We start from the raw sequence: 25626 nt of genomic DNA, 5'->3' as shown, positions 1-25626 counted from the left end.
GTGCCGCTTTTAAATATTTTGCAGCCCAGGGTGGCTTGGGCAAAGAAGAAGTAAAAACAAAGATGGAGTGCTCCTTTTAAGCAGCATTGTCAGTAAAAATACTAACAGTGATGACCACAGGGAGTTTTGAAATATTGCTTATGGAGAGTTTTGCTGAAATTCATGTGAAAGAAGACAAACTATAGTTCATTTTCAAAACCAGTTCAAATGTAGTGTTTTTACTTTTGGCAGAACATTTTCTTGCTGGTGCTTTCCCTACTTTCCTTTTAGGCTACAGTTGAAGTTTTTTAGGACTTCGTTGTTGACAGTTCATGATGTTACTGTTGCTCAAGAGCTTATGCCATGTGTATCTTCCAGTTTTGCTGTTGGTAGAAAAGTTAGTAGCTTGTTTTCCAGCACACCATTAAGTTGTAGAAAAAACTTCATAGCAGCTTTCGCTTGGTGTTTCTTACTCAACAATTTTAGCAAAGATACCATGCACTATGAATTTTTTTTCAGTGTACCCGTGTGATGTGGACACCTCCTCTCCGCGAAAGCTTCTCGTATCCATTCCTTGTACTTCAGATGCTGCTTGTGACTCATATTCTCAGGTAACTTTGTCTTATCTTTAGTAGTTGTTTGTTTTGCATTGAATAACTTAAGCTAGAATTTTTTAAACTTCCAGTATAAAAAGTGTAATAAAATAATTAAGTTGATGCAGTTGCTAGGTTGAATTCATAAAGGGGTTTTAAGAGTTTAACTTCAGGGGCTTCCCAGGTGACACAGTGGTTGAGGGTCCGCCTGCTGATGCAGGGGATACGGGTTCGTGCCCCGGTCCGGGAAGATCCCACATGCTGCGGAGTGGCTGAGCCCGTGAGCCATGGCCGCTGAGCCTGTGCGTCCGGAGCCTGTGCTCCGCAACGGGAGAGGCCACAACAGTGAGAGGCCCTCGTACCGCAAAAAAAAAAAAAAAATATAACTTCAAAATATTTACTACCCAAAACATTTTCTTGATCTGCCTTTTAGTCTTCTTTCCTTTAATTAGTGGTCCACAGGTACTGCTCGAGGAGCAGCAAAGCTGCTTCCACTTCTTCTGCAATCTCTACTTTCCCAAGCCATTTTCTGCCACCACAGCAGCCTCCCAAAAATAGAAGAGGGAAAGCTGGTGGCAGTAGGGTGTATCCCATAAGCTATAGCCCTTCAAAGCAAAGAACGGTTCATAGAATAGGTGTGGTCAGGTACATTAATACACGTAGTTCTTCTTTCTGTGTTTGTTTAGCATCCCTGAGAACTGGATAGTAGGGGTAGAAAGAAACCACATGAGTAGACAAAGGTATGCTAGGATAATTCCTGCTAGAAACTCAGGATTGGATTGAGCCCTCCCATGTTTCTCACTACAAGAGTGGAGAGAGTTGGACCGAGAATATTTCCCTCCCCTCGTTATTGACAGATATTGAATTTAGATTGATGCTGCCTTGTTTCAGAGGGTGAAGATAAAACAAAACGGGGTCTATGAAAGAACAGAACAGAGCATGATGAAAATCTGAAGATGACCCAGACTAAGAACTCCTTTCAGTGATCAGCAGAATTCAGGAGAACTGGTTGAAGTCTGTTACATCAAGCCCTTTGAATGATCTATTTACCTTGATGATCTCAACAGGAACAGAGCCATTACATGGCTTTGTCTCTTATGTAGGGTTTTTAGACCAGCCTTTCACAGAATGTGGGATGGGTGGCAGCTTTTGTATTAACTTCTAAAGTCTCTGCAACTCCAGCCTGATTGCTGTCCCTTAAATTCCTCTTTTATTATGAAAATTAGAACTTTTTTAGCATCTTCACATAAGATGAACTCTGAATTCATAACCTTTAGTTCTGGGGCACTTTGATAGAGGTTTCCTTCTCAAACACTTCAGGAGGAAGTGTTGTGCCGTATGAGTGTCTGATTCATCACTGCACATGCTGTGTTTCCACATCTGCGTTCTTGATCTTGGCTTTTTTCTCCAATACAATACAATACTGTATTCTCCAATACAGTATTTTCTCCAATACAGTGGACTGCCCATCAATCTCTACTTTCTGCTTTTGTTCTGCCTCTGCTTCTGTCTTCAATCCAGTGATGGCAAACTTTTGATTCTTCCCATATTCCCTTGCTGATGTGCTGTGATCTGAGCAGCTGTGTACGGTGCTGCTCCACCTGCGAAGGGTTGCTTCCTTTAATCCATACCGAGGGGTGTACTGTAGAAGGTTCTGCTACTTTGCTATTGCTGCTGTAACAAATCACCACAAACAGATTTATCATGTTACATCTTACAGTTCTGTAACTCAGAAATCCTAAGATAGGGGTGTCGGCAGGGCTGCACTTCTTCTGCAGAGTCTAAGGAAGAACCAGTTTTCTTGCCTTTTTTCGCTTCTAGAGGACTGCTTGCATTCCTTGACCTGTGGCCCCCTCTATCTTCAAAGCTAGCAATGGTGGATTGAGTTCTTAGCAGTCATTTTACTCCAACCTTCTTTGACTTTAAGGACCCTTGTGATTACATTGGGCCCCCCTGGATAATCCAGGATAATCTCCCTATTTGAAGATCAGCTGATTGGTAACCTTAATTCCCCTTTGCCATGTAGTGGGCCTCTTTGGAGGCTATTATTCTACTGACCAAAGTGGAGCTACTCCAACTCCTGTTTCTTGGCTTCAGGGACTGAGTTCTGTTAGGTTCTTTTGTCTTGTTTGTCACGTGCTTTTGTGGTAAGCTCTTTATGTTTTCTTTACCCTCCTAATCATTGTCATTTCAGCCTCATCCACCTCCTCATTCTTGTCTTTACTTTTGGTTTTTATAAAAAAGTGTTAGGTAAGGGAATTTCCTTCCTTCAAGGGCTTTTATCATTCTCCTTGTTTTTCTCTAGTTGACATCTTCCTTCTGCTTTCTTGGCAACTGCAGTCCTTTTTGCTGGGGAAAAGCACATCCTCCTTTCCTAGAGTTGTGGTAAACTTCTTACCTTTCTTCTGAAGGATGACAGCCTAATTTCTAGTGGTCTTTTAAGTCTTCTGATATTTCATCTTTATTACTGAATTCTCTCTTTGGTAGAGCAGCCATTTCCTCTAGTTCTCGGTTTCCACCTAGAGTTGACATCTCTTGATGTGAGGTGGTAGAGAGGTGAATGCCTTGAGTGAGCCAGGAAGAAGCTGAGCAATGTTCATGTGGGCTGCAGGTACTAAGGATACTGTTATAAAGCTAGAATAGACTTTTCCTAATGCTAAAAATCATTTACAAATAAGGTTAAAAAGATATTTTATCCTAACAAATTGGTTTTGTCCAATTTTGAATTTTAAGTATTTTTAGAAATTCAGTTTTGTATAAATCACCTAATAACAGCCACAGTGAAGATGTTAGGCATGTTGGGGGCTTCACAGTGGTTCACTGATTTAGGAGAAAAGTACTTCTTAAAACTAGCATGAGAGAATCACCTCACCCTCCTAAAAATCCCTTGCATACAAGTCAGGACCAAAGCAAAGCCTCTGAATGTGACTCCAGAAGGGCTCCTGCCATTGCCTCTTTTCTGTGTCCTACCTGTGCAGGACCCAACTTTTATCCCATATCCGCCACAAAACCTCCCTCAGCTCCTCAGCCTGTATCCTGAATACTTGCTTGCTTGTCTGCAGAATACTTAGCACTTAGAATCTGCTACTTCTGTGATTTTTTCATAGACATCGTTTGTCTCTCCAAATGAATCTATTGAATGCAGCTTTAAATACGTTTGGTTATGAATTCACCAAAATATAGTTTGAAAAATCTCAATGGATACACTGACCTAGGTGCTCTCTCTCTCCTTGGAAAGCTTTGTTTTTTACAGTTATATTGGGGATTTACTTTTCACAGGAAATTGTTGTAATTGAGTGTCAGGAGGTATAATTTCTAATCCACTGGTTCGTTATATATCTGGTTTATGTTATAACCAGATCATGTTTAGAGATTCTAATTTGCAGTGGTTTGGAGCCATGCTAGAATATTTTCTGGTTAAACTTACTTATTTTATCTTTTTAAGGGCTACAAAACTTTACAGAGGAAGCTTGATTGCACTCTGCATTTCCAATGTGTTTTTTATGCTTCCATGGCAGTTTGCTCAGTTTGTACTTCTTACTCAGGTAAGGTGCTTACATTTTTAAAACGAATTAAGCTTAGTGAGCTTGATTATGAGAACTCATTTGTCTAAAATTACAGAACTGAGATGTTATATGATTCTAAGTCCTAAAAAGCTTTTTTAGTCCATATTTTGAAAGAAATTTTGGGGTAGGGAAATATATGATTTACTTATTAATGGGTGTTAATTATTTACTTACTAGTAGAATGCATTTATTGAATTCAAGTTTATAAGAATGCTTATCTTTTTTCAAAATGCAAAATGTTAGTTTGCTTAAAAGAGAACTAGTGTTATAACATTAAGTATTTCTCTTAAGGAGACTGTAGTATTTATCTTAAGTAAAATGTTTTTGTGAATAACTGGACTTTCTTACACATAGGATAAATACACATAGGATAACATAGGAAAAATAGCTAAACAATTTATGTTTTATATAACTCCCTTACCAGCCTGTAATATATTTATCATCTTTCCACGTACTCTGTCTGTCTCTTTCCCTTCGGATAGAGGTCTATAAAGCAAGGTAAAGGTCGCTTATTGAGAGAGGGAGTAAAATGTGTGCTCATTTCTCCCTGCCACCACTGTTTCTACTTCTTTCTTATACTGGCCATGTTCATATTCGTATAAAGCAGTATAAGAGTCGCTTTTTAATGTTCTTTGAGATGTCTTGCTTGAGAAATGAAGTCAGACCTGGATTTGTGTCCTAACTCTATTCACTGGCTGCTTGAGTTGGACAAACTGCATAACTTTTCTTAGTTTCAGTTGTCTCATTTATGAAGTAGAGAAAATGAAAGACCCTACTGTATTGGGTTGCGTTTAGGATCAGATGGGGTCATGTATGTAAGAGTCTTAACACATTACCTGCTACTTAAGACATCAAGTTTGCTGCTTCTATCATTTTTTTTTTAGAGGCTCTATTTGTACTTCATTCTTTCCTTGATCTTATCTTTTAGACTCCTTTGTCTTCTTTAGTTTGAGGACATTTTAAATGTTTCTGGTTTAAAATGTCCCTGAGGGTCACTCCTTAAGATTCTACCCTGTAGGCCTGCTGTGTATTGCTTAGCCCCTGGAGTGGAAAGGGAGAGTTCCTATCCTTTCACTTATTGGAGATGGCCTGCTTTTTGTTTTTGTTTTTGTTTTTTTGGTGCGGGAGGGGGAGGAACTAGGGGGAGGTGCATGGAGTGAGGGTAGGCAGTACTGTGCTCCTCTGTCGGGCTTACATTGAATAACAACACACTTCTCCACAGTTACTGTGTCATATCTGTCGCCCTTCAGCAGTGCCACGTTCCCCATGGGGAAATCTGGGTCAAGGGAGACCTTCTTTTTCTTGCTACTGGGAAAATTTGTTGTAGATTATTTGGAGACAAAAAACTTGATGAATGGAACTTAGTTACATGTTTAAGTTTCAGCTGTTTTGCCATTTGTTTAAACCATATTTGTGTAGTAGGAGATGCGTGGAATTTAATTTGAATTGCTTTTTCCATGAAGAAAGGTGGAGAGGCATTGTTTGACATAATACCTCTCTATACTTTACTGAGGTAAATTATTTAATCAATTAATTCATATAATGAATTAATGCATATAAATAACTCCAGTACTCTTAGAATTCTTGGTAAATACACAGTTTTCTTCAAAACTGTTAAAAAAATTAAAAATACCTTTTTAGTGAAAGTACTTCTAGTTTGAGATTTGATAAATTTGATTATGCCCAACACTTGAATATTTGTATAAATGAAAGAAAGCACTAATGGAGATACTCGTAAAGACTGACTAACAAGCAGAACTCAGTGTATTTTTACACACACATGCATTATATAATTATTTTTTAGTTTAATGTACTTTCCCCAATTATGTATTGTCACATGTTATAATTAAATTTTTATATTTTTTGATTGAGCAAGGCACTTTGTAATTGTACATGTTGGCAGTAGAGTCACTCTGACATTAAAAGGAGTATTGTTTGGATAATCCGTACAGTAGATAATTTACATGGTTAATTGAGAGAGATGTGAATGGAAGAGAAAAATCAACTGATATGTGCTATATTAATATATTGACCATAATAAATAATAAATTAGCAGGTAAGAGGGTAACTAAAGAACTTACTTTCAATATAAATATAAATTTGAGGCAAAATAAAGATAATCTTTTCTTAATTTTTTAATCTATTCATTATATATATAATTTTAATATAACTTCTTTTTAAATTTCAGATTGCATCATTATTTGCAGTATATGTTGTGGGATACATTGATATATGCAAATTACGGAAGATCATTTATATGCACATGGTAATGGTTTTTAATTTTTTTTTCCCATTTACCTTGACCTTAAAACAAACTCCTCCTAATTAGTATTTTATTTATTCATGGTTGCAACTAGTTTTGACATAATTCCATAAATAAAACAAGTGTTATTCAAAAACTGTGATATAATTAACAGACCTTGTTTTAAATAGGCCACCCAGAAAATTTAATTATCTGATTTGAGTTTGTGCCCAACTTATACATTATCAGCAAAAGAGGTAATTCGTGAAAGAGAAACATGGAATGGTATATTATCCAGGAGCCTTCTGTTAAAATGAAGTGGAATATTCATTTATTGAGCACAAACTATCCAGGCATGTGGGACATATCAGTGAATAAAACTGCAAAGATCCCAGCGTATATGTGGATTACATCCTAAAAGAGTGGAGGGAGAAGAAATGGATAAATAATAAACATAGTAAATGGGTAAATTATATAGTATGTTAGAAGGTGGTAAGGGCTATGGAAAAGGACAAGTCATGGTACCCCAAGGAGGTCAGGCTGGCCAAGTGTCAAGGGATGGGAGATTGAGGTGTCACATGAGGAGGTCAGAGGAGGTCTTATTGAGAAGAGGGTAGTGGAGCAAAGATTGGAAGGAGGAGAGGGAGTCAGCTAAGTAGATGTCATGGAGAAGAATATTCTAGCTTGATGAAATAGCCAGGGCAAAGGTCTTAAGCCTGGATGGTTGATTTTGATGAATATTGATTTTTAAAAACATTTGTCTTCTCTGTCATTAGTTCTTACAATTTTGATATTTTCTTTTTCCTATAATTTTAATGTAATTACAGCATGCTGTTGTTTTGTGCTGGTCTCAGCCTATCAATAACAATGTTGTGGTTGGACAGGCACTTGTGGTTCTTATGATTGCAAGATGCCCTTCAGCAATAATTTTCGGGAAACTTTGAAAAAAACCAAGGTTTATTACTTACAGGACCTGGAAATTACACAGCACACCTGGGACCACACAGTTAGGTCGTGGGGTGTGGGGGGAGGCATGGGAGAGTTAGGGAACAAGCATGCCCTGGAGTTCTGCCTTTACTGGGGTCCAGGATGGGGGCCTAGGATTTTGAGGGCTCTTTTTTTTTTTTTTTTTTTGGGTGAATTTAAAACATACGAGTGGGAATTTACATCACAGGAAGAGAAAAAACTGGCCCAAAGGTCAGTTGTTGAAGTTAATCAAGATCTCTAAAACAAAGGAGCCTCAGTGGGGTCAGGTGGCCTGACCCTTTATCTAGTCATGTGGCTGGCAATATGTTTATTCAAGAGATAGCCATGTTTGGAGTGGATTGCAATAAAAGCTTTAAGTCAGACACTTGTATTACGAAGAAGAAAAAATCCCCAACTGTCAGGGTTTATACTACAGCCATATTTTTTTTTTTTTTTTTTGCGGTACGCGGGGCCTCTCACTGTTGTGGCCTCTCCCATTGTGGAGCACAGGCTCCTGACGCGCAGGCTCAGCGGCCATGGCTCATGGGCCCAGGCGCTCCGCGGCATGTGGGATCTTCCCAGACCGGGGCATGAACCCGTGTCCCCTGCATCGGCAGGCGGACTCTCAACCACTGTGCCACCAGGGAAGCCCCATATACTTTTTTATTCTCTAACAATTGATACATATAAATAGGACATTTATAACATATAGAAGTTATGGACAGAAGTTCTAAAATGAACAACCATGAGCCTACCCTACAATTGAAAAATGGAACCATCATTACTTTGAAGCCCTTGTGTGTCCCGAACACATCTCCTCACTTCTCTTGGACATAACCACTATCCTGACTTTTAAAATTATAATTAACTTGCTTTTCTTTATGACTTTACCATCTACTTATTCCTAAATAATATATTTTTATTATTAAATATTAGTATTGTTTTTAAGGTTTATAAAATGGTATCCTTTTTGTGAGACATAAGTTTTCACTCAGATTTTTGAAATTTGTATGTTGCTGGAGTTCAGACATTTTCTTTGCTTTATGTTTTGCATTGTATAAATACAGCATGATATATTTATCCATATTCTTGTTGAAAGACATTTAGGTGTTTTCCTTTTATGTATAATGGTGTACACGTACCTCCTGGGGAATATATATTGAGTTTCTCTAGGGTATTTACATAGTAGTAGAATTTTTAGGTGGTAAATTAAATACATGTTCAACCTCACAATTTAATGTTGCATTGTTTTTCAAAAATGATTAGACTACTTTGAACAGTAACGTATAACAGTTCTTCTTATCCTATATCTTTTTTTTATTTTGTCAATTTGGAGAGTATAAAATGGTATCTTATGGCCTTAATTTACATTTTCTCTGGTTTTCAATAAAGTTGAACATCTTTTCTTATGTTTATGGGCCCTTTGTGTTTCCTTTTTTGTGTCACTCCTATTCAGACTTTTCATCAGTTTTTCTCTTATGTCCAAGGAAAAAAATTGCATCTGTTTTATTCACTGCAATGTAATCCCCTATTTTCATTATTTGCTTTGATGCTTGAATTGTTCCCGATTTGGCCAGCTACTTCCTGCTGGCTTCTTTGTTCTTTTAACATGTCCTCATTACGCTTTGAACACTTGTTCAAAGAAATAAATAAAGGCTCAGCTTCATCAAATGCTTTTCTGCATCTGTCTAGATGATCCTCTGTATTTTTCCCTCTTTAATATGTTACTGTGGTGAATTACATTAATTGATTTTTTACATTAAGAAACCATGCTTTTCTGGACTAAACAATTTTTATACTAATTATATTGCTGAATTCATTTACTATTTTGTTAGGGTTTTAAATCTCATGAATGGTATTGGACAGTACTTATCCTTTTTTAGACTTGAGTTTTTTCCCCAAACTGTTTAATATGTTTTTTTTTCACATAGCAATAAAAATTCAAGTAATTGTTAAGCATTTAGAGTCTGTCAATCACACAGTCACATAGGCAACTATCAATGAGGACTTTGACTCAAAGTTATAGTTATAAAAGTACTAACATTACACAGGTTTAGTTTGTAGTAGAACCTATCCTGGGTAAATGATATACACTTTATTATGTCACTTACTGACTATGGAACTAGTCACTTATTATCCATAGTTGCTTTATAAACTCCTAAATCCCTATAGTTAAAAAGGAAAAAAATATGGAATTGTTTCCAAAAATTTTTTCCATTTTTTTATTGTGATAAAATACACATAAAATTTACTGTCTTAAGCATTTTAAGTTTACATATCAGTGATATTAAGTACATTCTTATTGCTGTGCAAACATCACCACCGTCTATCTCCACAAGTCTTTTCATCTTGCAAAAATGAAACTCTATACCCTATAGAGTTATAACTCCCTATTCTCCTTCCTCCCCCCAAGCCCTGGAAACCCTCATTCTGCATCCTCTGTCTATGCTTTTAACTACTCTAAGTACCTCGTATAAGTGGAATCATGCATTATTTGTCTTTTCCAGAATAGGTTACTTCGCCTGGCATAATGTTCTCAAGATCCATCCATGTTGATGCAAATGGCAGGGGCTTCCTTCTTTTTTATAGCTGAATACTGTTTTATTGTGTATATATACCACATTTTCAATATCCATTCATCCATGGATAGAAACTTACCCTGTTTCCATGTCTTGGCTGTTGTGACTAATGCTGCAATGAACATGGGAGTGCAGATATATCTTTGATATCCTGTTTTTGTTTCTTTTGGGTATATACCCAGAGGTGGATTTGCTGGATCATATGGTAGTTCTATTTTTAATTTCTTTTTTTTTTGAACTTTATTTATTTTTTTATACAGCAGGTTCTTATTAGTCATCCATTTTATACACATCAGTGTATACATGTCAATCCCAATCTCCCAATTCATCCACCCAGCCCCCCACGGCTTTCCCCACCTTGGTGTCCATACGTTTGTTCTCTACATCTGTGTCTCTATTTCTGCCCTGCAGATTTCTCAAGGAACTTCCATACTCTTTTCATAGTGTACCAATTTACATTCCCACCAACAGTGGGGAAAAGGGTTCCCTTTTCTCCACATCCTCACTAATACTTATCTCTTGGCTTTTTGATAAAAGTCTTTCTAACCGGTGTGAGGTGATGTCTCATTGTGGTTTTGATTTGCATTTACTAATGATTAGTGATATCGAGCACCTTTTCATGTACCTGTTGGTCATTTGTATGTCTTTCTTGGAAAAACCATCAATTCAGGTCTTCTGCCCATTTTTTTTTTTTTTTTTTTTTTTTGCGGTACGCGGGCCTCTCACTGCTGCGGCCTCTCCCGTTGCGGAGCACAGGCTCCGGACGCGCAGGCTCAGCGGCCATGGCTCCCGGGCCCAGCGGCTCCGCGGCATGTGGGATCTTCCCTGACCGGGGCACGAACCCGTGTCCCCTGCATCGGCAGGCGGACTCTCAACCACTGCGCCACCAGGGAAGCCCTGCCCATTTTTTAATCAGATTATTTTGGGGTTTTTTGCTACTGAGTTGTAAGAGTTCCTTGTATATTTTGGATATTAACTGTAGCTGGTATATAGTTTGCAAATATTTTCTCCCATTCTGTAGGTTGCTTCTTCTTATCATTGATTGTTTCTTTAGCTGTGCAGAAGCTTTTTAGGTTGGCTACACTTGCTGTGATTTTGCTTTCGTTGTCTGTTCTTAAACTCATGCATGACTGTTTGCATTAGGGCTGGTTTATGAGAGATGGATAGCTGCTGGTGAGCTAAGAGCTAAAATTTACTGAAATTGACTACAATTTGCCATCTAGGGGTTCTCCTGGAAGTTGTGTGTTTTGATAGATGCCCGAGTTCCAAAATAGTTCCATCAGATAGTTTGTCAAGTTGCATTTGTTGTCTAGGTGGGGAGACAGATTCTTCCTAGTGCTCCCTATGCTGCCATTTCTCCAGAATCCTCCAGCTACACTTGCCTGATTTTGATACCAGATTTATTCTAGCCCCATAGAATTAATTGTGTTTCTACTTTCTCTGTCTGTGGTAGATTTTTTCTTGTAAGATTGGGAGGAATATTCCCTGAAAGTTTGGCAGAGCTTGCCTGTTAAACTATATGGACCTGTTACTTTTTTTTTGTGGACAGATTTTAAATTCGTGATCTAAGTTGTTTAATGATAATAGGACAATTTAGATTTTTTCTTGAGTCATTTTATAGCACTTTTATGTTGTTAGGCATTTTCCCATTCATCTCAGTTTTAAAATTCATTGACATGAAGTTGTTCACAGTGTTGTCTTTTTTTTAATCTGCTAAAATATAGATACTCAAAAAAGATATAGATACTAAAATAACTTATAATATCTCTCTTTCATTATGTACCTTCTAAGTTCTCAATTTTCTCAGTATAATACTCCTCAAATTTTATTCTTCACATTTAAATTAACCGATGTTTTTGAGCACGAGTTGTTTGTCAAACATTTCCTGGGCCCTTAGCATACAACAGTGATAAAAACAATTTAAAAAATCTCTTCCCTCGTGGAGCTTATATTCTAGTGTACATAGACAGAAATAAATCAAATATATAAGATAAACAGTATGTTAAATGGGAATAAACACTATTATGGAAAACAAAGCAGACAAGGAGAGTGGGATTTACTGAGTACGTAGGGGAGGTGGTAATTTAAAAGAGTGGGAAAAGAAGGCCTCACTGAGAAGGTTACATGGGGTTAGATGAGGGAGCATCCATTAGGTTAAAAGAAGCAGCAAGCGTAAGTGCTCTGAGGTGGGAATATACTGGTGTGTTCTAGAATCTGCAGGGTGTGGCTGGATTGAGTGAGAAGGGAAAGGGTCATTGGAAATGAGGTCCCAGAGGTTAGTGGGCTGACTCTATAGGGTCGTGTAAGTCTTTGAAAGGTCTTTGGTTTTTCCTTGAAGTGAGAATCAAAGCCCTTAGAGAGTTTGAGCAAAGAAGTTACCAGAGTTGGGAATGGAGGTTGTGCATATTGTCCTTTATATCTGATCTGTGACTAAAGCAGTAATGTTAAGACAGCCTAGGAAGAACATCAATTTCCTAACGTTAGCAATAGGAATGGTTCATAAAACCCTGCAGCTCTATCCTGATGCTGCATGGCAGTTATCTTGTGTGGTCCTAAATTGTTTTGTGTAAAATAGTTCTACTTCCTCAAGAGGTACCACTGACAATGTTGCAGATGCTGCAGTTGCCCTTCAAACCAGATGTGTATTTAACTCTGTGTTATATAACTGCTGGTTCCTTTAGCCAAGATGCCAAGTCCAACTTTTTTTTCTCCAATTAATCACATCCTGGTTTATAAATCCAGTATTGCTTATAAATCCAGTATTGCATGTCTTGTGCATAACTGTTTATAAATCCGGTATTGCATGTCTTGTGCATAACTGTTCTAAAGAATCTTATTTTATGTACCATATGTATCAGAATAGTGTACATTGCCATGTAATGTAAAAAAAAATCGACATAAATAATGCAGCCAACTATCTAAGTGTTATACCAACTACAACAATAAATAAACCTTGAACAGTGGGAAAAAAATTGGGGAAATGGACCCCAAATATCTCTCCAGACCCTTGACACATCCTTTCTTAATACTACCTTATATTTCTCTTGAATCCCCTTAGCAATGCTTTGCCTGATTCTTGGTTATGAATCTGTTTATTCAAAGTGATGATATTTTGCTAGTTTCTGCCAAAATTGATTGGGAAAATTTTAAAGTTGGTTTTAAATTGTGGCACCTAAGGAAAAAGGCTATTGTTATAAAATTTTGAGAATTTGGTTCCTTATCCATTTGAGATAGGCTGGGACCTGGAATCTTCTACTGGAGTGCTTGCACCTGGACAAAAGTCTCCGTTGAGCAATAAGATACAAAGAAACTATAAGTGACTAAAATAACTACACCATGCACAGTTGGAGCAATTATGAGCAACAGGATACAAAAAGGCCAGAAATAAACTACAAGTTTTTGAGGTGCTGGGAGCAAAAAGCAGGGTACTGCACATGATTCCTGCACATAGCACCTCCAAGGGCATGGACAGACCACCTAAGTTAGGCCTCCTGCCCAGCCCATGGGTCCACCCCCATTGTTACCCCATGTAAGGATCCAAGCAGCTCTTCTCTGGGAGTGGGCAAGGGTACCTTTTTCTCGCTTTCGCTCCCTTGTGCTGCAGCATGAGCCCTGATTAAGCATTGCCTGAAATTCTCATCTGGCCTCTTATCAACTTCTATTGGTTAAAGAGTCCAAGGACCTGGGCAGTTAACATTTAGTAAGCATATAAGAAAAAAGTAACGTGACGGTAAATTTATTCCAAGAATGCAAGATTGGCTTATTATTAGAAATTATGTTAACATAATATATCTCATTAATAGATTTTAAAAAGATCAACAATGTGATCATTTCCTTTGATATTGTAATGGCATTTGATAAAGGTCAACATCTGTTTCTGATTTTTAAGATCTTAATTAAATGAAAATAGGTGGATATTTCACTGAACTTTTAATACATACATATACCTTAAACCAAAAGCCAGTATCACACAAAATGATGAATCAGTAGAACTATTCCCATTAATGCCAGAAACTTGACAAATATGCCTACTGCCACTCTTAACATTGTTGCATAAATATTAACTAATAAAATTGACTAAAAAATAAGAGGAAATAAGATGTAAAAGTATCATTGTAAGTATGCTTTTGAATACTTAAAAAACCCAAATTAATGAACTAATTACTACTAGAAACAATGAAAGTTTATATTCATTTATGCATACTTAATGTAACTTTTCTAAATATAAAAATCAGAAAATATGAAAAGATTTCTGATATAATAGCAAAACAAGTAATATACTTTGAAATAAACTTAATATTCAGGATCTATATAAAGAAAACTTTATACTTCTACTGATGTAGGTAAAAGAAGACTTAAAGAAATGGAAACAGGAAATTCCCTGGTGGTTCAGTTGTTAGGACTCTGTGCTTCCACTGCAGGTGGCACGGGTTCAATCCCTGGTCTGGGAAATAAGAAGCTGCAAGCCGCATGGTGTGGCCAAAAAAAAAAAAATAGGAAATGGAAACAACATGTATTATTTTCAGATGTAAAGATTCAATATTGGACAGATGTAACTAAAATATAATGCAATGTACATTTGTAGAATACAGCAATTCTAATAAAAATCTCAATTTTTGAAACTTAGGCTGATTATAAAATTCATATGGAAATTTATATATGTGGATCAAAAATAAAACTTCCGGAAGAAAACATGGATTCTTTTATTTTTAAAGGCTTTCTAATAATGGAGTTAAATCCTGAAGACTTAGAGGAAATGAATGAAAAACTGACTAACATAAAAATGTAGAAAGCAACTACAATAGAGAAATACTACAAAGAAAGATAAAAGTGAACTGGGAAAATATTTATAATATGTTTGCTTGGTAAGGAGCTATGCTCTATCATATATGAAGAGAGTGCTTAAGGAAAATACCAAAGCCCAATAGAAAAATGGGCACTAGGAATAGACAATTCATGTACACACAAAACAATATAAACAGTAAATAGAAGAAAAGATGCTGTGTCTCACCCACTAATAAAAGAATGGAACAATGAAACAATGAGGCAACATCTTTTTTTGGATTAGATTGGCAAATATTTGAAAGAATAATACACGGTGTTGGCAGGAGTGCGTATCAGCAGGAACTCTCATGCCCTATTGGTGGAGAGTACAATATTTTGTATTGCAATTTGTCAGTATTTTCTCAAATTTTAAAATATGTGTATTGTTGATTCATTAATTCCATGATAGTAATTTATCCCATAAATGTGTTGACATGTACATAAGATACATAAATAAGGGCGTTTTTCATAGCAGTGTTTGTAATAGGAAAAACAAAACTAACAACAAAACAAAACAAAACTGGAAAGCACTTAAGTTTTCAGAAGTAGTCAGAGGACTGTAGTACATCTCTAGAGTGGAGTACTTTTTTCAGTTATTCAACAGAATGAGTTAGATTGGTTTGAATTGATAGGTAAAGCTCTTTGAAACAAACTGAGAGTAAAAGCAAGCAATAGCATAGCTTCTGGGCCAAGTTTCCATTTGTGGTTTTAAAAAATTATAAACTGGGGACTTCCCTGGTGGCACAGTGGTTAAGAATCTGCCTGCTGATGCAGGGGACACGGGTTCGAGCCCTGGTCCAGGAAGATTCCCACATGCCACAGAGCAACTAAGCCCATGTGCCACGACTACTGAGCCTGCGCTCTAGAACCCGGGAGCCACAACTACTGAGCCCATGTGCCACAACATCTGAAGCCTGTGCACCTGGAGCCCATGCTCCACAACAAGAGAAGCTACCACAATGAGAAGCCCGTGCACCACAACTAAGAGTAGCCCCCGCTCGACACAACTAGAGAAAGCCCACGCACAGCAACGAAGACCCAACACAACCAAAAATAAATAAAATCGATTCTTTAAAAAAAAAAATTATAAACTGGAATTTGTACATGTGAATGTCTATAAGGATGCACAGAAAATTGTTGGTGGTGGTGATCTCTGGGGTTTTGAAGTGTGGCATAGAATTCGGGCTGTTTTCCTTGTATATTCTCTTTTGAACAGTTTGAATTTTGTTTATCATGGGCATGTGCAATTTTCAGAATAAAACCATTTTTTTTGTTTTCTGTGTATTAATTATATTTTTCTTGGATTTTTCCAGATTTCTCTTGCACTTTGTTTTGTTTTGATGTTTGGAAACTCAATGTTATTAACTTCTTATTACGCTTCCTCTTTGGTAATTATTTGGGTAAGTGTTCCTTAAGTAAATGTCTGTTTTTGAAACTAATGGTTTACCAGTTTCTTTATCACTGGCTTGAGATTCGTGAGGGATTTTCTACAAGAACTGTTTCAAGTGTCTTACTGAATACATCTATATGTGATAATGTATTTAAGTTCTCGTTTCCAAAGAAACACAACAAAAGTTAATACTGGAAAACATAGTGCTTTGTTTCACAGTCCTAATCTCTCCTTTCCTCATCTTTTCTGTCACCTGACTTTTGGTCCTGGAGTTCATTTTAGAATGGTTTCTATGCTTTCGTCTTTTTCTTGTTTCCTCCCGTCTTTTCAGTGTTTATCCTACTCCTGCTCCACTTTCTGACCCCCTTTCCTCCCTCTGGCATCTCAAGCAGTCTCTCCTTGTTCCACTGTGATCAGAGGCTCAAGGCCTTATATTTTTAGTTTTTTCCCCTCGTGTCTATTTGAATTATTCAGATGGTTTAAATCAGGTGATGATTCAGTTATATTTTACTAGATCACTACCAAGAACAGATTTAGATTATGGGGAGACTGTCTTATAGAATTAGAGCAAAAGGTAAAAGGTTATCTAACTCCTTCTGCCACTTTTGGCAGGATGACTTTCTAAATATAAGTCTCTCTAAATTTAAGGACTTCCAGAGGTGGTTACTCTTTTTTTTTTGCCGGTGGGTTTCTCCATTACAATGTTTTGCAAACCTAAGAGGAAAAAAATTATTCCTTATATTTAACATGCATGTGCTTTAGGATTAGGCTGGTTTTTTGAAGATGAAAGCACACTGCACTGTCTTAACTGAAATGGTTTCTACTTCTTGAATAATCATTTAAGTAACTCAGATCATTTTGTCTTTCTTGATTTCTAGAACCCATTAACAGATTTGGAATCTGCTATTTCTTTGTCTGATTTTACAAGTAATATTTATTTAAGATCCCATTTCCCAGGAGTATGCCTCTTCCCAATCTGGGCCACCACCCTTTTCAGGTTGTGTGACTTGAGTATACTTAGGCACAGAAATTAGCAGTTAGCATGTGGTGATGCTGTGTTTTCAACAATGACAAAACAAAAATAAAAAAAAAAACCCAGTAACTGAGTTGCTGTGCTGTGAGATTAGTGATAGTTCTTACAGTCATGAATTTTGTTTGTAATTAGGAAATGTGTCAGTGGACTCAATTCTATATTTAAATGTGTACCTGGGGAAGTCCTGCTGTTACTCAGAGTAAAGTACATGACTCTTGTTACTTGTGTACAGTACACAAGTACATTGAATGGAAGATTTCCTGTCAGTAAATCTAATCTTAAGTACATTTTGCAGGAAATTTCTCTTCAGTTCTATTGAGCACCTACAGTGTGTCAGGTTTCCTACTAGGTGCTTGACACTGAGGTGTGTCTTAGGTATGAATTAAGCATTATGCATATTTCACGTATTTTGGTGTATACAAATAAATGATGGCAACAGGTACAGAATATAGCATGTTTTTGCATATTTAACTGTAAACACACATTTGCCTGTTTTTATTTCTAGTTATCACTTTGAAACAATCGTAACACATTTTGTGTTCTCAGATATTCAGAAACTTCTGAAAAGATTTAATTTGGGTTCATGTATTTATGTTTTGATTCTAAGCATATTTTTGCCAGGTTTGAAGTAGATTTAGATCTGTATAGGTACTATACTTTGGGAGTCTATTATGTACCTGGAAAGAAATAAGATTTGATAGAGGAGAAGTATTTAGTTGATCTGTTAAAAACTCATTTGTAGTTTATTCAAGGAGTTAGTAATATTTAACTTAAGGAAAATCTTATAACTATTAGACACCTGTCTAAAATTCTGAAATTATTATATACTTCTTGGTTCTTTGGTAAATCAGAACCAGTCATAGAAATCAATCGTAGAAATTTACGTATGGAGATTCTGTTTTCAACTTTACAGAGTGACTAACTGACCTAAAATACTCTGGATAAAACAGGGCTTCTTAAAATCAAATGAGCTTGTGGTGATTCTATGTGAAACACTGAAAGTGTGCTGAAGTTTAGATTCTTGAGAGTCTTATTATTTAGAAGTATTTTTTTGGTACCTGAATTTGTGTCTATAAGTATTAACTGTATGCTATGTTATTTTCTGCATGCAGGGTTTACTGGCAATGAAACCATGTTTCCTGAAAGTAAATGTATCTGAACTTAGTTTATGGGTAAGAATCAATCTATTTGAATGTATATGTTTTTCCTTCTCCAAAATATATCACTGGTTTTATGTTTTACTTTCAAGGAACTATCCTATATAATGCAGAGGATCTAACAGTTTTATAACATATTAAGGCTCAATTTTAATGTGCCAAATTGCTCTTTTTGTGAAGCAAGTTAAGATTAATATTGGATAGGTAGTTAAAGAATTTCAGTTTTATGTATGACCCATGTTTTTTCTGAGGAGCAGTGCATGTGTAAGAAACTGTTAGTAGAAGGGGAATTTAACTGCAATTGCTGTATAAATCTCCTATAAAATATATTAATTTTGACAACAAGATTGTGTATATTTTTCTTTTTGATGATAGCTCCTTGATTTTGGAGTAACATTCTTTAATTTAAGGTGCATTTTTTTTTTGACATTTTCTCTTGGATCTAGAGATAATTACTTCACGTGTGATTAAAGCATTTATTTTTTTCTTCCTAGGCTATGTCTGTGCAATGGCTATATGATGCATCAGTTTAGTTTTGTTTTGCTATATTTTTCTTTTGTAGGTTATCCAAGGATGTTTTTGGTTATTTGGAACTGTCATACTCAAGTATTTGACATCTAAAATCTTTGGCATTGCAGATGATGTAAGTGTATTTTTGCTTAAACTTGGAAGACTTGAAATAAATCAAACAGGCTAAGAATGAATTACTAGAGTTGTTAAAGTACTACTATTTAAGGCAAATTCTAAGGTGAAGTCTATTCACCTGTTATTTTATCTATTTACTATAATAGAGAGTAAATATGACTATGTCTGTAGTCCATTCTCCAAAATTAATTTCTTGACATAACTCTCATATTTTATTGGTCTTCCACAAAGATTTTAAAATTTTAAAGTAAGAAAGCTCTAGAGACTTAAGCTCAAATTTTAAGGCCTCTACAGTCATTTTTCTCTGGTTTCTTTATAATCCCCTTTTGTAACAGATAAAGATGCCATCTTCAGAGGCTCTTAAAGAATAGATCATATAACTTATTCTCTTTTTCTTCCAGTTTTCTAGTCAATGCTTGTGAAAGGTTTGTAGGTAATTTAATCCAAGTTAGTCTTATTAAGAGATATTATTGTTATTGGTTTTGCTTTTTTTTGGTATTTGGATAGGAGAGAAAATAAAATGAGAAGAATTCTGCTTTATAACTGTAGAGATTCACTCTATCTATAATTTTGTATTGCCTATTTTATTTTGATGTTTTGGTAAGCACATTAATTAAATTAAAAGAGAGAGCAGGACACCAACCAACATGGAAAGAGTAAAGTAAGCCACATATTTTTTTCTGTAATTTATTTTAATTGATGGTCTTTCTTCCTTCTGTATTAGATTAAAGTTGTGGTTTTGAAACTGAGTTCTGTGAAGTTCTGGGACTTCAAGGACTCTTTGGTGGGGTCCATCTACTTCTCAGTCCCCCTGCCAGCCCCTCTTCACCCAGGATAGTCTTGCTTTAATCTCTTACATAGTGGACATTTATACATGTTTTCATATGAACAAAGGAATTGTTTGCTTAAAAAAGATGGAAAACAATGGGCTATTAAAGGGGTAGTCTACAACCTGTGAAAGACATTTTAAAAGTTTAAAAGCATAGTCTAAAATGCATTTATTTATTCATTCATTCAATGTACCTGCTATGTGCCTGATAGTAGAATGCATCCTAGAGATACAGAACTGAATAAGACATGGTGTAGTGGGAGACAGGGACAATTTCTAGCCACTATAATACAGTGTAATGAAAGCTCTGATAAAAATAAGTACAGAGTGGGACTTCCCTGGTGGTCCAGTGGTTAAGACTCTGTGCTTCCACTGCAGGGGGCACAGGTTCTACCCCTGGTCAGGCAACTAAAGATCCTGCATGCCACATGGCATGGCCAAAAATAAAATAAAATAAAAATATAAAATAAAATTTTAAAAATTCAAAATGTATTTAAAAAAATTTATTAAAAAAAATAAGTATAGAGTGCCACAGGAATACCCAGGGAGATTCAGGGAAGGCTCCTAGAAGTCAACTGTGAAGATGAGCACTAAGTGGTGATTGAGTCAGCCAGGAGGCAGAGAATGAGCAGGAAGAAAAGGGAAAGAGCCCAAGTCCTGGGTTTATGGAATCTGTCTACTCATTGGGGGAAGACAAGCTGGTTAGAGTTTTAATTCAGGTTAAAGTGACTATTGTCATTTCTATCACAGCCCGATGTTGCACCAGGGCCAAAAAAAAAAAAAAAAAAATGCTGTAAAAAGTTATTTCCAAATCAGAAATAAGTTAGTTGCAGCTTTAGTATTTCTAGAAATCTGTAACATTGATCAAGGACATCAATGTTATAAATAAATTCTTAATTTTAACATTGGTCAAAGGAAGAGAATGGCAAGGCCACACGGCTCTTGAGAAGCATTTCCACCCACCCTTCTCTGTTAATTAGACACACACTTCCTGTCCTTTAGGAACCCAGCGAGGCATTTCTCAGTCTATCCTGGATTTCCCATCCTTGCTCCTATCAACATTTTTCGTGGTAAAATTCTGATGTTGTATACCAGGGAAGCTCAGTACTAAGTGCCCCAAGGTTTTTATTGGGGGCTAGTAACATAAGCATCCTCTGCCTAGCACGTTATCAAAATTCCAAACTCCCAGAAAGAATGTAGGTGTTCAGTATAAGCCACTATTATCATTTAGGGTGATGGGAGCCTTCCGGAATTCAAGTTCCCTGATGCCAGCTAAGGGTCAACCTTGCAAGCAGGTTTTTCAAAGGATCCCCTTCAGACCTACTATGTTAACTCTCATCTGAACAACAAGTTTGTCTCATCTTTTCCTTTCTGCCATGCCCACCTTGGATCTCCCATGAATGTGCATACCACTTCCCAGTCAGTCATAGATTTGTAGAGAGCTTGGGCTCTCTTGGATCCACCAGCGTCTGTGGACAACTTTCCAGTGCACCAGGGATGTGAGAACTTGTCTCCTGTCATTGGTTGTCTCCTTTTCAGAATCTCTGTAAAATGTCTAGCTAGTCTGCCAGTCTACTGTTCACCAAACGAGTACTGTAACCCTAAGCTGGCAGAACTGTGAATTTCCGCCTTTCATTTCCTCCTGAGTTTGATGCTTTTACTGATGGTGCATAAATTTTTTGCTCTCTGCCCCCAAACAAGTCAGCTCCTTGCAGTAGCAAAGGTTCTGCTTTTCATGGCCAACCCCACCCGGGTAGGACCGTTGGGCTGACCAAGCTGGGGGAAGCAGAGGTGATGTAATGGTGCGAGGGAGCGGCCAAAGCAACAATGCCACAGACTCCCACTATTTCCACCCAGAGCTCATCAGTTTTTTTTTTGGTTTTTTTGGCTGCATAGGGTCTTCGTTGCTGTGCGTGGGCTTTCTCTAGTTACAGCAAGCAGGGACTATTCGTTGCGGTGTGCGGGCTTCTCATTGCAGTGGCTTCTCTTGTTGTGGAGCACGGGCTCTAGGCACGTGGACTTCAGTAGTTGCAGCATGAGGGCTCAGTAGTTGTGGCACGTGGGCCCTAGAGCATGCGGGCTTCAGTACTTGTGGCACATAGGCTCAGTGGTTGTGGTTTGCAGGCTCTAGAGGGCAGGCTCAGTAGTTGTGTCGTTGCTCCACAGCATGTGGGATCTTCCCGGACCAGGGCTCGAACCTGTGTCCCCTGCATTGGCAGGTGAATTCTTAACCACTACCCCACCTGGGAAGTCCCTCATCAGTTTTTTTTTTTTTTTGCGGTACGCGGGCCTCTCACTGCTGTGGCCTCTCCCGTTGCGGGCTCCGGACGCGCAGGCTCAGCGGCCATGGCTCACGGGCCCAGCCGCTCCACGGCATGGGGATCTTTCCGGACCGGGGCACGAACCCGCATCCCCTGCATCGGCAGGCAGACTCCCAACCACTGCGCCACCAGGGAAGCCCCCTCATCAGTTTTTTTGTGAACGCATGTTTCTCCATTTGTTTTCCTTTTGATCAATTACTTGATCCTAATATGGTTTTTGACAGTTTTGTCCAATTTCATAGTTGTTATTGAAAAAGGGGATTTACTAACTTCTTCCTCTGCCATATCTGGAAGTCCCCATATTCACTGATTTTTGCGTGTTGATCCAGCCTTATATTTCTCAGATAACCTCACTTGTTTACAATGTGTTAGTTTTTCTAAATATTGCTGGATTTGGTTGGCTAATATTTTTAAGGACTTTTGCTGATATTTATGGGAATGTTAGTCTGTAGTTTTATTTTCTTGTAATGTTTTTGCCTGGTTTTAGTTTCAAGGTAATGCAGCCTTCCAGAATTATTGGGAAATGTTCAATCTCCTATTTTTAATGAGAATTTATATAGAATTGATATTATGTCTTCCTTAAAGGTTTGTTAGAATTTGACAGTGAAGCCCTCAGGATATGGAGTTTTGTTCATGGGAGATTTTTCTACTACAAATCCACTTTCTGTAGGAGTCTTGGCATTTTATGTCTTTAGAGGAAACTCACCCATTTCATATATATCATCAGATTAAAAAAAAATTATTGTAGAATTCAGATAGCGAAAAATTCTTATTGAAATTTTTTGCATATATGTGAATTGTCTTTTATGCTCTTTAATTTTCCTTATTTGGATTTGATATTATATTAATCTGTAAAGACCTGCTTTTTATTTTTTTGCTCTTTTTTCTACTTTCTATTTATTATATTAATATTTTCAAAGTACCACTTCTTTAAAGTCTTCCTTGGTTTTCTTGTATTGCTCTTTGTAATTGAATTCTGTCACCCTCATTTCTTGTCTTCTCATTTCTTTGGGATTGTTCTGTAGCATTTTCTGATGCTTGATGGAAAGTGCTTGGCTCTTGTTTTCACCTCTCTTATTTTCTGATAAATGCATTTTAAATCTATAAATTTCCCTCTAAGTAGTACTTTTTTGTGTGTCTTACAAATTAACTATTTTGCGACTTTCTTTTTAACCTAAAAAGCTTTATGTTATTTAGTTTCTAGCTGAAAGGATTTTTAAAGCCATTCCTAGTTACCATTTTCCAATTTTGCTGCATTTATGATTAGAAAAAAATAATTTGCATTATATAAATTCATTGAGATTTATTGTGGCATAGGATGTGAACATTAAAAAAATCTTTACTTGTGTTTGAGGGTAACATATAGTCTCTCTTTGTGAAGTTTGTATTCTCTGTTTGTGAGCTTATTAATATTGTCCAGATTTTATGTTAACATTTATCTGCTTTTTCTACTTTAGAGGGAAATATTTAACATTTCCAATGAACACTGTCAACTTTTTCTTCCTACAGAGTTTTTCAGTTGTTCTTCTATACGCTTTCAATCGATACTGTTAATTGCAAATTGCAAATATTATATGTTCGTGATATGTATAACCTTGCTTTGCTGTTTGTTTTATCAGCATATAATGTCATTTTGTTGTCTTTTTTCATATATTTTTGTTTGAATTTAGTTTTGTGAGACATCACAGTAGCTAACCCAGATTTCTTTGGTTCATTTTATCTGGTATATCTTGTTCTCTTCGTCTGTTTTCAACCTTTCTGCAACCTTTCTGCATACTTTTAAGTTTGTCTTTTGTAGATAATATGATATTGAATTTTTCCCCTTAAATCCAACTTGAACATCTGTCCTTTAGTTAGTGAATTTAACCTCTTTACATTTATGGCAGTTATCATTATATTAGGACTTACTTCTTTCATTTTATTTGAGATTTTCCAAACATTTTACTTTCTTTTTAGATTCTTTTCCTTTTCAGTGGTTAGGTACTTTGTGTATTTTAGACCTATGTACTCTCCCTCCTATTGATTTCTTAAACTTATCAGAATACATTTCTTCCCCAGGAGACAGAGCATTTGAGATTCTTCAGCATATCCCATCACCCTTTATAGTTCCTACTCACTCCCTGACCCCCTACTTCATTTAGGTATCGTTTAGGGTTTTAGTCATGATGTGTTTCAGTTATAATTTATCCCCTTTTCTATGGTTCTTGCTCTTCTTGCTCTTTTAGACAATAATGAATTGAAAGTTTGGCAAATGTTTTCTCATTTGTTAAATGAAAACAATTCCAGCTTCCTCACATGGCTTCTTGTGGGAAGTAAGTTAGGTGATATAACTGTGAGCACTTGGTGACATATGAAGAATTACACAGTTGCTGATTGTCAGGCAAAAGTGTGTTTTATTCCAAGGCCTGCCCATTTTCTACTTCTTTCAAAAAGTCTTTTCCAACCGCTTTTCAGAAATCTGAATTAACGTTTGCTTTGCTTTGCTCTATCACACGTTGTCCCTTTGTGATTGACAGATGCCTGTGTGTGTTACCAAGCCTACCCGATACTGTGTAGTGTATTTCACCAGGTTTAACACCTTGAGCAGGGAAAACCCAAGGGTAAAAACCTTTGGAATGTTGATGATGGAGCGTGGACGGCAGGGTGTTGTTGGAGCTATCACTTGTCAGCAGAGCAGTTGAAGGGAGACTGTGAAGTTGGAGGGTCCAGAAGTAGCCAGGTGTGGGAACAGCGAGCTCTGTCATGCAGTGGAAACTATTTTTAGGTACTATTAAGATTAAAATGCATTATTACAATATACGGCATAATCTAATGGTACCTCCCTTTATTCCTTACTAGGCTCATATTGGCAACTTATTAACATCAAAATTCTTCAGTTACAAGGATTTTGACACTTTACTGTATACCTGTGCAGCGGAGTTTGATTTTATGGAGAAGGAGGTAAGATGTGATTTCTCCTTTCTTTCCTTAGTTTTTGGTCCATTCATTTTTCATAAGGAGTGCTCCTGTTATTCAGACTCTTACCTCTGTGCTCTTATCTCAGTTTGAAGGAAAAGGAAAACCTGGCAGCTTAAAGGAAGATATTCCTATTTACATTAGTACAGCTTCCTGAAATATATAGTCTTTTCTTATTTTGATAATTTAGAAACATGCATTCAGTCTAGCAATAGTTTTTAGGATTGAGTAAAAACAGAGGCATTTCAAGTCGCCTCTTTTTAGGGATAGCATTAGTTCAGTGAAGCTCTCAAGCTTTTAAGTTTCCACTCACTTTGTGATTGTTTGTTTGAATGATCTCATTGCTTTGAAATATCATTGAGTATAAGTTTTTCATTCCAACAACATTTTGTTCCTAAAACTGTATTCAGGTGTTTAGAAGGAAACCAGAGAGTAGTTTAGTGGATAGTGAGACAGAAGTCTGCGATATTACTTGATGTTCTTGAACAAGTGACTCTCATTCTTGGAGTTGTAGCTTACTAGTTTCTGGTAGTATGCTACAGGTAGA

At 36.8% G+C, this 25626-nt stretch overlaps 1 protein-coding gene across 3 annotated transcripts in view; it reads left to right on the top strand.

Moving 5' to 3' along the window:
• Nucleotides 1-25626, top strand: part of DPY19L1 (dpy-19 like C-mannosyltransferase 1) — a 95706-nt gene that overhangs the window by 45939 nt on the left and 24141 nt on the right. For all 3 annotated transcript variants that reach the window (XM_067746698.1, XM_067746699.1, XM_067746697.1), the window contains exons 8-14: nt 499-590; nt 4018-4117; nt 6327-6404; nt 16063-16149; nt 18285-18344; nt 18892-18972; nt 24963-25064. In XM_067746698.1, coding sequence (XP_067602799.1) covers nt 499-590; nt 4018-4117; nt 6327-6404; nt 16063-16149; nt 18285-18344; nt 18892-18972; nt 24963-25064 — 600 coding nt within the window. The remainder of the gene's footprint in view (nt 1-498; nt 591-4017; nt 4118-6326; nt 6405-16062; nt 16150-18284; nt 18345-18891; nt 18973-24962; nt 25065-25626) is intronic.

This window comes from Pseudorca crassidens, chromosome 8 (genome assembly GCF_039906515.1).
Source record: "Pseudorca crassidens isolate mPseCra1 chromosome 8, mPseCra1.hap1, whole genome shotgun sequence".
NCBI classification, from domain to species: Eukaryota; Metazoa; Chordata; class Mammalia; order Artiodactyla; family Delphinidae; genus Pseudorca; species Pseudorca crassidens.
The sequence above is the reverse complement of the archived record's forward strand: the minus strand, read 5'-3'. Positions and strand labels throughout refer to the sequence as shown.